Source organism: Parus major, chromosome 5 (genome assembly GCF_001522545.3).
Source record: "Parus major isolate Abel chromosome 5, Parus_major1.1, whole genome shotgun sequence".
NCBI classification, from domain to species: Eukaryota; Metazoa; Chordata; class Aves; order Passeriformes; family Paridae; genus Parus; species Parus major.
The window spans coordinates 58,792,930-58,808,995 of NC_031774.1; the positions used below are offsets into that span (position 1 = coordinate 58,792,930).

The 16,066-nt window shown below is 43.3% G+C and overlaps 1 protein-coding gene and 1 long non-coding RNA gene across 2 annotated transcripts; one reads left to right on the top strand and one right to left on the bottom strand.

The window, feature by feature from the left end:
• Window positions 1–408: 408 nt before the first annotated feature.
• LOC117244566 lies at window positions 409–2,655 on the bottom strand. The gene is made up of 2 exons (XR_004497920.1): window positions 2,497–2,655; window positions 409–1,014 (listed from the first exon to the last, which is right to left on the bottom strand). It is a non-coding gene; the product is annotated as an uncharacterized LOC117244566 (long non-coding RNA).
• Window positions 2,656–2,931: 276 nt separating this feature from the next.
• On the top strand, window positions 2,932–15,540 carry GMFB (glia maturation factor beta). The gene is made up of 7 exons (XM_015632000.1): window positions 2,932–3,010; window positions 5,521–5,617; window positions 6,011–6,060; window positions 6,993–7,042; window positions 8,054–8,136; window positions 9,377–9,450; window positions 11,741–15,540. The coding sequence occupies exons 1-7, from the start codon at window positions 3,008–3,010 to the stop codon at window positions 11,810–11,812; spliced, it is 429 nt and encodes a 142-aa protein (XP_015487486.1). The 5' UTR covers window positions 2,932–3,007; the 3' UTR covers window positions 11,813–15,540.
• Window positions 15,541–16,066: the final 526 nt, after the last annotated feature.

Sequence of the window (16,066 nt, forward strand, 5' to 3'; positions counted from 1 at the left end):
GGGACCATGGAAATACCGAGTGAAGCCGCTGCCTTCAGCCTGCCAGGGACGGGGCGGGACCATGGAAATACCGAGTGAAGCCGCTGCCTTCAGCCTGCCAGGGACGGGGCGGGACCATGGAAATACCGCTGCCCTCAGGCTGTCAGGGACGGGGCGGAGGCATGGGAACACCGCTGCCCTCAGGCTGCCAGGGACGGGAGGGAGCCATGGAAACACCGCTGCCCTCAGCCTGCCAGGAACGGGGTGGAGCCATGAAAACACCGACTGAAGCCACTGCCCTCAGCCTGCCAGGGACGGGATGGAGCCATCAAACACCGCCGCCCTCAGGCTGCCAGGGACGGGGCGGAACCATGGCGGCCCCAGGGTTCCACGGTTGAAACAAACACATGAAACGTCACAGATGAAATATTATGTCGAAGACAACTTTATTAAAATACATAATAGAAATAAAAGTATCGTTTGTATCCGTATGCTATAATAATATCGATCGTTTCTATCAATTCCAACATGTATAGCTATTCTACATCCTATGACATCAATTACATTAAATATGCCATATACAATTTATAAAAAACAGATAAAAATATACTCTTAATATTGTAAAATTCTAGCATATTATATTTCACACAAAAATCTCATATATTTCATATAATACAATGGTATGTAATACATTTTTTAATAATAAAAAAATGTGTAATTCCTAATAAATTTATATTCCCATGCAACAAAATTCTACTCCTACACTTCTGCTAGCTTGTATGTATAACAAATAAATATTATTACTAAAAACACCAGTTAATATATTGTACAACCTTATTAATCAAGAAAAAAATTATCTAAATAAAATAAAAATACATAGTTATTTCTAAACTTGCCTGTCACAGCTGATCTCCACAAGTCAGGCCACAGCAGGGTCCCCCAAGCCCTGGCACTCTGCCTCAGACTGTCTTGCAACAGCTCCTGAAGTGGCTGAGTCACCTCCTGCTCCAGGTAATCAAAATGCTGCTCCATGCACTGAAATGTAACAAACTATCCTCCACCACCTGTGGGGACTGGATAAAGCTTTATAAAGCAAGAGAAGGATTATTGTGCTTACGTCCTCTGCATTCTCCAATTCCAGACTACTTTTTCTGCACCCTAACCCTTCCAAGAGCTCTGTGAAACCCAGAGGAGAGGGGCCTACTGTGTCCCCATTCCCCCTGTGCCTTATGTCCCTGTGTTCAGGTGAGCACAGAGAGGGCAGGGACTCCTCCCTGCCCTGTGTCCTGTCTGCCTGTCAGGCCTGTCCCAGGGCAGCCTGGCTGTGATTCCTGTCCCCTGTCCCCCCAGTCCTGCTTTCCATGAGGGCTCTCCCAGAGCCCTGTCCCTGGGCAGAGCCTTTATGCCTCTGGAGGAAATTGGCCCTTGTCACTCCTGGGCCCTTGGCAGAGGCGCTGGCTCCTGGCAGTGCGCTCAGGCTCCAGGTGCCCTTTCAAGTCTGTAAAGCACCAGGAGGGCTGTTGCTGTTGTGTCCTTGCAGAGACCTCTTAGAGCCACAGTGATGGCACTCGGGGCAGGATTCAGCTTTGCCACCGTGCCAGAGGCTGGAGACCTCAGAGTGCCTCAGCTTTGTCCCTGACAGCTGCCAGTCACAGCTGCAGTGGCAGTAAGGTGACCCAAAGCCACCTCCCTGGCAGCACACAGCTGATTTTTGCTTCCTCCTTGCCCTGGAATGGGGGTTGGATGGGCTATTGGCAAGGAATTGTTGGCTGTGAGGGCTGTGAGGACCTGGCACAGGCTGCCCTGAAAAGTTGTGGTTGCACCATCCCCTGCAAGTGTTCATGGCCATGTTAGGTGGGATTTGGAGCATCCTGGTCTAGGGAGAAGTGTTCCAACCCACAGCACTTTGGGGTGATTGCATTATTAGGTGGGATATCAGGAAAAGGTTCATCCCCCAGAGGATGGTCAGGCACTGAACAGGCTACTGAGGGAACAGTCATGACCCCAAGGCTAACAGATGAGCATTTGATCAATGCTTTCAGTCACAGAGTGAGATTTATGGGGTGGGTTTTCCTGTGCAGGGCCAGGAGTTGGGCTCAAAGATCCCTGTGGATCCCTTCCACCTCAGGATATTCTGTGATTTTGTGTGAGGTTTCAATAGCTGCTCAGCAGTCTCACATTTCTGTGGTGTTTGCTGAAACCCTTGGTGAAAAACTGCAGTTTTATCTTATACATTTGGTGTTTAAATCATTAGTATAATTCACTAGAAGTTGTGTCTGAGATGTGAAACCTGCATCTGTACTTTCATTCTGAGAAAAGCAATTATATTCTTAAATCTCTTATGAAATCCCTGAAAGTGCTCTAACAGTATCTAAAATTGTGAGTGGCATGGAAAAGGCCAAATATTCACTCCAGCATCAGGAGAGCCTCACATTAAGACCCTATTATGGACAAACTGTGCCCAGCTCTGGCTGCTCCTATTTGTGACTTATGTGCTGGAGACACTGCATGACTTACAGAATTACAGTCCACTTGTGCACACAACAAGCACCACGAGCAGCACAACTTCTGATTCGCCTCATGCCTCAATTCCAGGGTTAAACGTTCACTCCTTGCTCTTCGGAAGCCACATTAAGGGCTGTGAAGCCGAACCCACTCCAACAAGACCCGCCACCCCCAGATCCCCTCAGAGCGAAATGGCGCCACAGGGCGAGCCCGCGAGTTGCCATGGCAACGGCGAGGGGGCGGGACCACGGCTGCGCGGCAATGAAAGGGGGCGTGGTGCATTGGGATCACGTGACCCCGCGTTTTCCCGCCCTCCCGCGCCCGGCGGCCTTGAACCTCCCCGCTGGCCGTAGGCGCGTGACGCCGCCCCGCCCACCCCGGGGGAGCGCTGTTGGTTGGTAGCAGGGCGAGGGAGGGGGCGGGGCTTGTGCCACGCAGGCGCCGTGGGGGGGGCGCAACCCAGTGAGGAGGAGGCGGCGGCGGCGCGCGAGCGGCGGCGGTGGTGGTTGGTGCGCGCGCCAAGATGGTGAGGGGGGAGCGCGCGCCGCTCCCTCATGGGGGGACCCGGGGAGATCGTGAGGGGAGGGGGGGGTCCGGCCGGGAGGGGACTCACCCCGCTGATATAATGCATCGTTAGCTGATTCAGAAGGATTCGATAGGGAAATGCTAGAATAATCAGCAGGAAAACGCGTGATCTGACCTCTGAGGAACTGATTATGTGTCTGTGAAACGACTGATTGCTTGATCGTACCTGGTTGTTGCTTCGCTTGTAATGTTTCGAGCTAATTCACTGAAGAACGTCTGATTGTTGCTCATTGAACTAATTCGCCCGAGTGGTGAATTTGGACTTGAGCTGTGATTGCTGGTCGGAACAGACCAAGAGAAACAAGGACTGGTGGGTGAATGCTGTAGGGTACTTTGCATTAATATTGGCTAATGGGTAAAGAAACGGTTGTGGGAAAAGGAAGAGTCATGCTTGCTGCTTTTGGTGAAGGTTTGGGGGAGATGAACCCTCCTATAGAAGGGGCAGTTGCAAAGCAAATCTGATCAAATCTTGGGCTGTTTTGCTGTGTGCCTCTCTAGTGAGTCCTGCTTGAGGCGCTTTGGGAAATTCACGTTTACTTGTCAGTCTGATGGTGAGGGGAGTGGGTGTCCCGAGGGGATCTGCACAGGAGGGTCCAGGAGCATCAGCATCCCCCTCGGTGCTGTTGGCAGGTGTGTCCGTGTTTGTGCAGCAATCCTGCCTTGGCTTTCTTGAGTTTTTGTTAAGCCAAGCGTTGGTGAGCCGGCTTAGCCCCGATAAACAGTCTGAATCTGATGTTGCCAAGTGTTTTCCTTCAGATTACCCCAGGAATTTGTGTTTTTGTGGCTGCACAGGTGTGAGCAAGAGCATGGCTTGGCTGCTGGGAGAAGCTGGTGAGCCCAGAGGATTGGGAAAAAAGCTTCCTTTTACAAAAGAGCATTTCATATAAAATACAACCTCAGTTTTGAAATGCAGCCCTGAATCCTGTTGGGATTTTTAATTGAGACCTCCTGGGTTAGTGAGAGTGGGTATTGGTGACATTTTATATGAAATACAACTTCGGCTATCAAGTGCAGCTCTGAATTCTGTTGTGTTTAAATATTTTTTAGGGTTTTTTTCCTGAATGAGTGAGACTGGGTACAAGGGATATTTCACAGAATCCAGAATGAGTTTGGTTGGAAAAGACCTCTGAGATCATGCAGTTCAACCTGTTTGGGTCACAGGCACCCACTCACTGATCAGAGGGAGCCAAGGGCCGTCTTTGACTTTTAGGGGGAACAAGCAAAATCAGGGAGGCTGTACAGGCAGTGCCTGAGCTGTGCTGTCACGGCAGAGCCTGATTTCCTCTCTAGCTGTCCAGAGGAAGCAGAGGGATGAGACTTTGAGCCAGAATTTGGTCAAGGTGGAAATCTTTTCAGGAGCAACAACAAACGTGGGGAAGTAGAGCCACCCATCCTGCTTTTTGGGGGAAATGTCACAATGTTGAACAAGAGGAGACAGAATTGAGAGCTTAAATAGTGACATTCTAGTTTAAAAGCAGTTATTTGTCTCAATGCAAGAGCTCTTTATTTGAGTTTTTGATTGGTAATCTTGCACAATTTTTTTATCTGAAGAATTTTTTTAAAGGAAACCTTGAAATGCAGTTACTTTGGTACAAAGTTCTTGATGCCTTGGGAGTTCACAAGTACAGTAGAAGCTGTAGATTTTAAGTTACTTCTTTATCAGGCTGGCCTGAACCCATTGGTGGTGGAGGTTGTGTGTATAAAATGTTGCTCAGCAAATAGCAGTGGTTGGCTTGGTGCAGTTCAGAAATTGCATGTGTAAGGGAAGACAACCTGCATGGCTGCTTGTGAAACAATAATTTCCTTCCTCATTTTCAGTGTGAAGACTAATACTTTATCTGAGCATCTCTGCTGAGAGCTTGGTGTGCACAGGGTGAAATGGGTGCATGTTTTTGGGTTAAAATGATTGTGTGAATCTCAGAAATCCAATCGATATTTTTGTGGGTAAACATAAACAAGGACAATGTTCTTAAATACTCATAGCAGCTCTTATTATATTAAATGCTTAAGTAACTCGATCCCATCTGCTGCCACTCTAAGGGACTCCCTTATTTCAGGGCTTGGAAATTGAAGTGTAAAATTAACTTTTTAAGTGTAGAAGTGTAAAATCTACTTCTGAAGTGTAAAGTTTACTTGTAATAGCTCTGAGAATAATCTCACTTCATGAGTAGTTAATTAAATACTCCTAGTTAACTGTGTGGATTTGAAGAAGGAAGTAAAACCAGATAAATATTCTGTTAATGTTTTTTTTTTTAAATAAACAAAACCAATTTGCTTTCACCTACTTTTTTTTTGTTTTTGTGATGCTCTGGAGCTTTTGACAAGCTGCATGCATGCCCTCTTTGGTAGGGTTTATGCACAGATATGTGTGACACAAGGATTTTTTTTTTGTCTGTTTCACTTTCTAGAAAGATTTATCTCTCCCTCCCCTCTGCTGTTTCCTTTCTGCAGAGTGAATCTCTGGTGGTTTGTGATGTTGCTGAAGACCTGGTGGAGAAACTGAGAAAATTCCGATTTCGCAAAGAGACCAACAATGCTGCCATTATAAGTAAGTTCCAAACGCGCCTTACAAAAATTGTCAGAAAATCCTGCCTCCTCTTTTCTTCCCTGTGTAACGTTGCTGCTGGATCAAATAAACATGAGCCAGGAGGGTATTTGTTCTCTGAGCTGCAGCACTTCCAATTCTGCCTGTAATTTTAACAATAAAACAGTGCTGTTTGTAGGATACAAGTCTCCATCTGCTCTTAGCAGAGTATTTATATTTAATTATGGCTCAGAGTCTACCACTGTTTGCAAAATGATTTTGGGAAGTCATGAGATACACTGAAGAAGAAAACAGAATCACTAGGACTATAATTGTTGAGTGCTAAAAAGCTTCATGCATCCATCTTATAAATCAATTGAAAAAAAACATTGATCTGTGTTTTATTTTGATTTATAGTGAAAATCGACAAGGATAAGCAGTTGGTGGTGCTGGATGAGGAGCATGAGGTTTGTTAAATGAATTGTAAATAAGAGTATCTTCAGCCTGCAATGTATTGTTGTCTCTAAGGTACTGCCTTAGTTTCGAATAGTTATCAAACTCTTAATCTAATTTGGGTCATGAGCTTATTTAAATGCATGGTCACTCTGCATGTAAAGCACAGCACCATTAATAATGAAACTATGCAGAAGCAATTGAGTTGACTAATTAATTGCACAAAAAAATGTTATTTTAAAGCTGTTCTAATGATGTAAAAAGCGTCTTTGGCACCTGCTGGCTTTTTGAAGAGATTTCTGCTGTGTTTCCACATAGATCTGCACATTTGCCTCTGAGCTGGTCTGCCATCAATTAGAAGCAGGATTGCTAATCCCCTGCAGACTCTAAATTTGATGGGTGGCATAATAAGGTCAGCCCAGTGTGTGGTGTTTCTTAATGGTCCATAGGGCAAAATTAAATCCTTCCCAGGGATTTGAGCATTAACCATAGCTCTTGTTCCCTAGAATGTAGATGTTAATGTAACACTCAAATGTAATGGGGACTCTTCTTTTGTTTGCTGAAGGAGGAAAGACTGAATTTTTCAAACTTCTGATTTAGCTGATTTTTAACTGACTTTATGGTGTGTGCTTCCTTATTTCTCTTTAGCAGTAGGGTTGGCAAAGCAAGGTAGCTGCCAGCATAGCCAGCTAGAGCCAGAAATGATTGCTAAACTCATTATGCCTAAAATAGGGAAGATTATTCAGGGTAACATTAATTCTGTGTTTAGTCATAGGAGTCTATTGGCACACAAGTCTTCCTAATCTGCTGTAGAAATTTGGGAGGTCCTTATCAGTTCACCTGTAGATCAACATCTGCCTTACAGGTGTTTCACTGCCCATTACTCTGCTTTAACCTTCCAGTGCAAAATGCTTGCTCAAATATTGCTTGTGTTTAATGTCACCAGGGTATTTCTCCTGATGAGCTAAAGGATGAGCTGCCTGAGAGACAACCTCGATATCCTTCCTATGCTGCTGCCATTTGGACTTACTCACTCCTGGAAGCTGTTCAAAATGTTGGACTTCACCTTTTTAGGCCAGTAATTGCTTTAGTGTGATCTTGCTGATCCTTCATTTGTGAAATAACCCAGGGATCAGTTCTCAGGCTGTACTGAACTGTTGTACTACTTGTGAAACAATGACTCATTTAAGCCTTTCCTGACATTTTATTTCCTTTTAGACTATATAATGTTTGGGGAAGTAAAGCAAAGCCAAGCTGCTGGTAATGTAAAGAAATGAGTAAAATCTAGCAGTTGGTGGCTACTTCTAAATATAGGAATCTGCCTGTGTAACTCTGGATATGTTTTGGTACATTCTCAGGATGTGGCTGTTGTTGTTTTGCTGCAGTTACTGATTCTGGGATTGGACATGTGATCCAGGGAGGAATCCTTGTTCTGAAAAAAAAGGAACAAAAGAGGGTCAAATAAATTACTCTAATGAAGTAAAAGGGGTACTTAAATTACATGTTAGGAAAATACCTGCCCTATTAGCCTGAAGAGCTGGCTGGCACCATTCCCTGTGCCCTTCCAAATCTTTCCTTTCATGCCCACAGTGCGGTGGGAGGCTGTAAAACAGAAGTCCTGGCTAAAACTGTGGTTCAAAATCAGCAAAACACCTGAAACAGCGAAGTTCTTGGTCAACAAAGAATTTGGCTTTCATTAAGCCAAAACCACACTGGTGGGTGTGGGAAGTCTTTTTACAAAGTTGGAAGAGGAATATTTGTGATAATAGGGTGATTTTTAGCTCTGATATGAAAAATTACTACAGAGACAGCCCTCACATTGAGGCAGGGCCAGTTCTGAAAGTCAGATGTGGAAGTGAAAACAGAATAGTGAGGTTATTATTGCCAAATTGAAATATCATCTAAAATGCAATACTGACTTGTGCTCTGTGCATTGTGCTCTGATAACTGAGGATTATATCCTACTAAAATAATCGATTTCTTAGTTTCTTTAACCTCAGAAAAAACATTTATTGTGTATAGTTACAAGTACCAGCATGAAGATGGAAGAGTTTCCTATCCATTGTGCTTTATCTTCTCCAGTCCAGTTGGTGAGTGAACATTGTGATTGGTAGCTACTGTGTGTTGTAAGTTTGGGAATATTCTTTTCTAGGGAAGATAAAACTGAGTGCTTAACCTCTCAAGGAGGTTTTCCTGCCTTTGAGGTTCACATTTAGGACACTTCAGTTGTATGAGAGAAGAGAGTCTCTCTTTTCCACTTCTGAAGGCTGAACTGGAGTGTTGGTTTCCTGCTTAGCTGGCCAAAAGGTGTGTCTGCCTAAATGTGCCTGTTCTCAGAGTGCTCAGCAACCCTCTGAAGGACAGGGCCTGGAGCATCTACTCATGGAGGTTGAAACTAATTTAACCTGTTTACTCCTCAGATCTTGAGGAATCCTTAAAACACAACTCTGTAAGGCTCAGGAAGTGAGTGGAGAGAGGGCTGGAAGACACTGCCTCTGTTCCTGAGTGATTCTCCTCACCTGTCTCTTGCTATTCAGACATTAGTGACTGGGAGGGAAGAAATTAATCTCAGAAGGACAAGGAAACCCATTTCTTTCTCAGGATTTTAGAATCCTATTCCTTTCATTTTATCCGTGAAAGGAACAGGACTCTAAAAGGGCTAGGATGGGATCTGAGAGCAGAGTTCTCAGGGGACCTGGATGTAATGGGCAGCAGAAGAGGATGCTGTGAGAGGACAGTCTAAAGGGCTTTTCACAGCTGTGGGTGAAAAGGAGGAAAAGAGGGCTCCTAACCCAGATCTGGGCATGTGAAAGTGCTGGGGGAACAGACTGTTCCAGAAGAAACAGACTCTAATCCTGGATCATCCCAAGTTTGTAGAGAGCAGTGTAGAGCATCCTCTGCTTGTGTCACAGCAAGCCTCAACATCAACTTACCTGGACAGTGCACTGTGTAATTTTAATAGAAGCCAAATAACCTGTGTCTTGGTTTGGGCTTACAGAGCTGAATTGCTCCTGGGCTTCCATCTGTGTTCTGTATTGTAGGAGTGTATCTTGCTGGTATTACTGGATTATCCTTGTTATCCCCTGGAAGAAGATAAACTGATTGCATTGTTCTGCCCTTCATTTCGTAGAGCTAGAATAACAAGGTATATAAAAGAGTTTAGCAACTACTGAGCATATTCTTCTGTAGTTACCTGAGAGTCTTCTTGTGAATGTCTTTAGCTTTCAGTTTGAATTGCTAAAAAAAAAAGCCCAATCTTATTTTTGAAGTGTTGCAGTCAAAATAACTAAACAAGCTTTTTTTTTTTTTTTTTCCCCTGCATAACTACAGGATGTAAGCCTGAGCAGCAGATGATGTATGCTGGAAGCAAGAATAAGCTTGTACAGACAGCTGAACTCACTAAGGTATAACTGGCTTTTGAAATAACTCTCTATCCCTTCACTGCAGGTTGTTGTTTTGTGTCTTGCTTGAACCGATGGCAAGAAGGGTTTTGTGAGAGTTTGTGATTACAGTGAACAGAGTCCTGTTTAGGAAGACTGAGGGAGGAGTATATGTGGAGATTTCTGTACCCTAAAACATCAGGAGGAACAGTGTTCTCTAAAACAAAAATATCCCTCAGTAGGATGGACATCTCTGCTGTGGGGGAGGAATTTACTGGGAAAGAATAGGCTGAAGCCTCAGTATGGTGTGGAACAGATCAGTTTAGCTGGTTCCTGGGGCTGGATGCTTGCAGAACAGCCTGCAGAGTAAGTAATATGTGCCAAGTGATGAACAATTTCTTCCTGTGTTGGGTTCTTCCAGTACAGACACCAGAAGAAATTACTGCATTCACTAGGCCTGCCTCTGTGTATATTTTAGAAAAGAAATTTCACCTGTTTCTCATTTTGGAGATCTTTGAAATCTTTGCCTAGTTGGCACCTAGACTCTTTTGCTTCAAGCAGTAAAGCTTAATAGAGTAAGTAGCTGCTTCAGGTTTTTCATGCCATGTGAAATGATTTCAACACTTCCCTCAGCACTATTCCCTTTAGGTCTTCCTTACCCTGCTGAGTCCTTGGCATCTCAGTAAAAATGTCTGTTGGGTCAGTATGAGAACTATGAATCATAGAATGGCTTGGGTTGGAAGGGACCTTAACATTCATTTGTTCAAACACCTCTCACTAGACCAGGTTGCTCCAAGCTCTGTCCAACTTCTGCCTCTTCCAGCTGTACTGTGTAAGGAAAGACACCTCAGACTGGCAGGATTTAATAGAAAGGCAGCAGAAGATGGTGGAAACAATCAGCACAGCCCCAAGAAATCTTACTTTAAATCTGATGAAACTGCATTTTAGAGGGCTGATAACTGTGATAGAAAGGAGGAAGTCAGTTTTCAGTAAGCAAGAAGAAAGGGTTGGTGAGAAAAAGGTGAAAGCCTGGGAGGTAGCTCAGTTGGAGTTCCCATCACTTCTGAAATGGGTGAAATTCAGCCTGAATGGCTTTTGAATGCAAGTCCAGGACTGGGTTCATGATCATTCATCTTCCTTCTGAAGCCTGAGAACACAGGCTGTCTCCAGTTGGGGTTGCCTGCTTGCTCTTCAAATGTGCTTTATTCTTGCCGCTTACTGAGCTGTGTTTCATTTTAACTCATGCTGTGACTTCCTCCTGGTGTGCTTTTTGCTCATGACTCAGCTGAGTTCTCTCATCAGTTTCCAGTGACTTGCATATTAGCTTGGCTCCTGATAAGCTGTTCCATTCTTGTAACACTGATTTTTGGAGTTTTTCCATTTTGAAGGCCTTTGAATTTCTAAAATTGCCTGGCTTTTGTCTTTGGGCATCTCATGGATGCCCAGTAATCAATGCAAAATTAATGCAGTTTCTCTTTAGACAATTAAAAAAACCCCTCAAACCCTAACCAATTACTTGCCCACATGGAATGTAAAGAGTATATTGGTGTTTTGGACCTTGTTTTCAAGGCTGCATTAAAGGTTCATTAAAGGTGTCACAACTGGGTTAGTTGTTTTTAGGTTATTTCTGGGGTTTTGCCCAGAGAAGCTGTGGCTGCCCCATCCCTGAAAATATTCTAGGCCAGGTTGGATGGGGCTTGGAGCAACCTGGGATAGTGGAAGGTGTCCCTGCCCATGCCAGGGGATTGGAACTAGATGGTCTTTGAGGTCCCTTGCAACCCAAGCCATTCTATGCTTTTAGGATTTTGTTGGGATTTTTTCCCAAGTTTTCTATTTTGAGATATTTTACAGGTAAAACAATATGCTACTGCATATTATGAATTTATTTCAGTTAAAAATAAAAATAACTGTGTTTTACCGAGCAAAATAGCTGAATTCTGGGCTTAACTCAACCCAGATATTAATTTGTATTCTTCAAAATACCATCTTGCTGAGATAATGCATGGGAGATGGGGCCACTTCAGGGTTATTTTAAAATGTAGTACATGTGCTTTTTTCACATTCTTAAGGGACAAGAGTGAAGCCTAGAAACAGCAATTACGAGATTCTTGTTCATGTTAGTGATGTTTTTTGCCACTTAGTCTTGTGTATTTTCCTCTGATCTGATGCTTTCAAGAAAGCACCTGAAAACTGTAGGTTAGTGAGTGGTTTATTGCAGCTCAGACAATGTGTGTGGAAAGGTGCTGCTTGCATTGTGTGCTTGGCCCTTTGCAGTCCCATCCCTCAGGAATTGATGCAATGCCATTTTATTTAGGTATTCGAAATCAGAAATACAGAGGACCTAACTGAAGAATGGCTGCGTGAGAAACTGGGCTTCTTCCACTAAGGGAAACCTCTGTTCTAAGTATTTATGTACCATCCTGGTGATACTGGAACCAGACATGAATACTTACATCCAAGCAATGCACTGTATTCACAGCTGTCTCCTGCAGTATCTCTCTTGTGCAGAGTTTGTGCAAAGAATAGCAGGTCTGTCTCCTTGAAGTAACAAATCTTTGCAGGTGTTTCCTTATTTGTACCTGCTAAAAGGGAATACTCCTCTGCAGGGACTCCTTTTGCACTCCTGTGACTAATATTTCTGTAACTAAAATAGTTCAGTTCTGGATTTATAACCGTGTACAAACATAATTTGGAAGCTGACGCTAACTTTTTCTGAGCTACAAACGCATCCTTATGAAACACATTAGCCATTTATATGCAGAATTTATATACTGTCACTTACCAGATTTTTTGACTTAGTGTCTTCTCAATTTTGAGAACTACTCCCTAAAGCATTTGTTTGGTATTAAGAAGTCAAAATCCTTGTACAGCAAATCCATCCATTTATGTTTCCATCGAGTCCATGTGAACTGTCTCAAAATCTTGGAAGTAATTTTTGTCATTCCAGTAATTCCTCAGTTGTCTGAGTCAATCTTTCTAAATTTCAGGGCAAAGTTTTGACTGTCCAGTTCTCATGCTAATACAGTCTCACAGGAACTAGCTGATAACTAAGGGCTGAACTACAACTCTGGTTCCTCTTGTACCAGATTTCTTCTTGCATCTCTATTCTGACACTGCTGAGAAGTTTACCTCTGCTCATTTCCTGTTATCTGAACACCTGGTGATACTGTGTGCCTTTCATTTGTTAGCTTTAAAAGGACTTGAGAATTTTACACTGCCACTTCTTACAAATTTGGTAAAAATCTTTGGTAAAGAATCCAAGTAATATTTGTTTCTAGTGCCTCGTGCTGCAGTTGACATCTGTTAAAACAAAAAGCCAACCTCATTTTCTTTGAAATTTCAATCATCTGCTCCATTTGTAGGAGTCAGGAGGTTAAAGCTTTTCATTATGATGAACAATTTATATCTCTTTTGTTATAAAAGTTGGCCACACGTAGCTTTGGAGTACTTTAATTACAACCTCTAACTTTCTTAACAGCTTTTTGGTCAAAATTACATTCCAGATGAAGCTTTTGCATAAGCGATCATTTGATTTTATTCTACTTAATGGTTCATCTCTTTGAAACAGCAGATCTAATGTGAAAATAGTATTTAACTTTTATAAATGACCAGTCTTTTTACAGGTCTGTTTTATATTGAATAGAGTAGTTGTCTGATGTGGGACACGTTCAGCCCGTGCTGTGGCAGGAGGAGCACTCATGGGACGGTCTCTCCCTATCTTGCTCGTGAGTGTTTGTTGTGTTACTGAACGAGTGTCTGCGTAAGAGCAGCTTCCTGTTGATAACATACCTTAAAATACAGCTGCCCCAACCAATCTGCTCACTGGGAAGGAACGCAGTGTTAAATTTGGAGGCCAGTATTTCATGCTGTGAAACCTTTGCTGCAAGTGGGGTTATTTTTCATTTGTCAACATAGGCTGTGTTAGTGTTAAAACACTAATTCCTGCAAGATCACAAGGAATTAATTTGCAAAGGTCTTCAGTGTTGGTAAATCTCTTCCTAGTTTGATGTTACTGCTCATTTATTTGTATATAAATCTGACTTGAGAGGAGCTTTTCCAAATGCATGTTGGAATGATCCAATTAAATCGATCTTTTGGTGCGGGAAAGAAGTGCTTGTAATTAAATTTGTGTTAACGTACTGAACTGGAAAAACAATTTCATTTCCCTGGATGAAAAGATGTTGATTATGAAACTGTTGTTTGATCATTCTGTACTGCAGATCAATAAAAACAATGTCTTTTGTGACAAACATTGTATAAATAAGACTTTGGCTTAAACGATAGTGTCATTCCAAGCATCAGCCTGGAAACAGCAAAAATCTCTTTTGAGGTTTTTTTTGGATTGTAATAAAGGTGAGGCATGTCAAAGTACAGTGTGGGCGAGAGGGAAGCTGCTGCTTGGAATGTTCAGCTTGATTTGCAGTGGGGAAAAACTGGATTAATTGTCTGTTGTACTTTGTACACTGGTGGGCTGCCAGCAGCCAACTGCTGCCTGCACAGGTCTGCACAAAAATAACTGTACAAGAAGCCTGTATCAGGAGGGAGGAGAGGAGCTGCTGCATGAAATGATCAAACTTGACCTTTCATCTCTGGGTTGCTCCACCTTCTGCCAAGATAATATTGCTCCTTACAGCTGAATCTTCAGCCGAGTTCTTCCACTTCACACGTTCTTGTGCCTCACTTAAGCACTTTCTGCCTTGCAGGGAGCAAACAGATCCTCATGAGAGTGTTAAAGCCCAGTTTCTCCTGAAAGGTGCTGTTGATGCTGCTCAGCCCACCAGTATTACTCTTCAGCCAGCCCTGCCTGGCAGCTGTTCCTCCCTCCCCTGGCTGAGCTGCAGAAGCAGCTGCAGGTTCTGGGAGGACGAGTGTGCAGAGGGTGTTTGCTGTTCCAGCCTTGTTTGTGTTCTCCTTGGTCTTAATGCAGTGTTTTGACACAACTGGCTGCTGCTAATTGTCCTGGGCTCTTGAGATGCAGGTAGTGCTGCCACTTGATTAAACAAAGACATCATTATGTCCAGGTCTTTCCTGCATAAATAATGCTTGTTTTCTAACATCCTCTCCCCACCTTATCTGTAGAACTGTGTGTTCCGTGCTGCTGCCCCCGTAGGCTCAGTGGGAGGCAGATGAGTCCATGTTCAGGCCAGTATGTTCCAGCTGGGCTTTGCTGGTGAGTTGCCCATCTGTAATCACACATTTCTCTTGAATTTTCAGACCTCTGAAGAGACATCTAAAGGACAATGTAGATTAACCTAGGGGAGCCTTTGTAGCTAAAGGTCTGAGAGTCAGCATTTTCCATTGGTAGCTCCTATTTTTCAGGAGTTAGTAAGTTGGCCATAAAATCCTTGGTCTGGAGTTAAAGGTCTCTCCAAGGGAGACTTCTGCCACAATTAATCAGGTTTGCTTTAAACATTGACTAGATGGCTGGGATACAAGCTCCTGTAGTCCTATTCATTGATGGTAAGCTGAATTAAAGCATGAGTTTGCATGTCAGCCCATGAAATAGACTTGTAGTGTTTTGAATATTTTTAACAAAAAAAAAAAATGTAAATGCTGGTATTTGATGGTTTAAATGTATTTCTAGTATCATGAATACTGTTCTGATCTATTAAAGGAGGCAATAAAGCAGGTGTTGACACCTTTTTCACTTCTCCAAAGGAGCATCTTTGCATTTGTACCAGGATTCCATTTTTGTATCTTTAACTGTAAAACAGCTGGTTCAGAAATGATGTTAAACTGATGACAGGGGTCTAACTCAAACAGGCAGAAGCAAGAGAATTCAATTCCTTACTTCAGTGCATTCCAGAAATAAACATCATGAACATTTTTTTATACATACATGTAGTGACTGTGAAATGGAGCCATGGTGGGACATGAGAAGGGGCTCAGTGAAACTTGTGTTTGTTCTGTGGTTCAGACTTGTTGTCTTAAAAGGTGTGAGAGGTTCACAGTCAGATGTGAGAATTTGGAAGTTCCATGAAAATACCAGTAAACAGTACAACTTCCATACGCTGTTTAGTCTCTGCTACTTCACATTGCATGTTTACTTTAAACCAAATCTTTTTTTGCTAAGCATGGTGCTTGTATTGGTTTAAATAAAATGTTTCATTAAGAGGTTGTGTTGCCCTGTTTTAATTGTGAAGTGGTCCCTGTCTCACAAGGAAAATCTGGTAATGCTTGGTATGACCTTCCTCCTTTTGTCAGCTTCCTGGAGTTTGCGTTGGACTTTGAGCATGTCTTCAGTCTCAACTGCTCCCTCCTTTGCTGTTGTACCTAAAATAATTCCAGTTTCCATCTGCTGTGCTGGGGAGGAAAGGAACTGTTGGAATAGTGCAGGGAACTGCTGTGCTCTCCTGCTTTGCACCTTTGTGTCACAGACCTCCCACTGCTTCCAGATGAGGTGCAAGGCAGTGTGGGGCTCGGTGTCAGCCTGGAATGTCACATAAACTTCCCTGTTCCACCTCTCCCACAAGGCTCTTGGCAGAACCTGGAGCTGTGGAATACAATACAAAGTGCAGGTGCCCCCTGAACAGTGTCAGTGCTGTCAAAGAGACCCCCAATGCTGGAAGGAGACAGAGGAACTTGGTATTTTTACCTTCCCACAGCTGTTGGCTCATCTCTTTCCTGCCCAAGAGACCAC

Excerpts from the sequence above, each read along its gene's own strand:
- GMFB (XM_015632000.1), top strand. Across the intron at positions 5,618-6,010 it reads CAACAATGCTGCCATTATAA|TGAAAATCGACAAGGATAAG; the intron begins GTAAGTTCCAAA and ends TTTGATTTATAG. Across the intron at positions 9,451-11,740 it reads AGACAGCTGAACTCACTAAG|GTATTCGAAATCAGAAATAC; the intron begins GTATAACTGGCT and ends CATTTTATTTAG.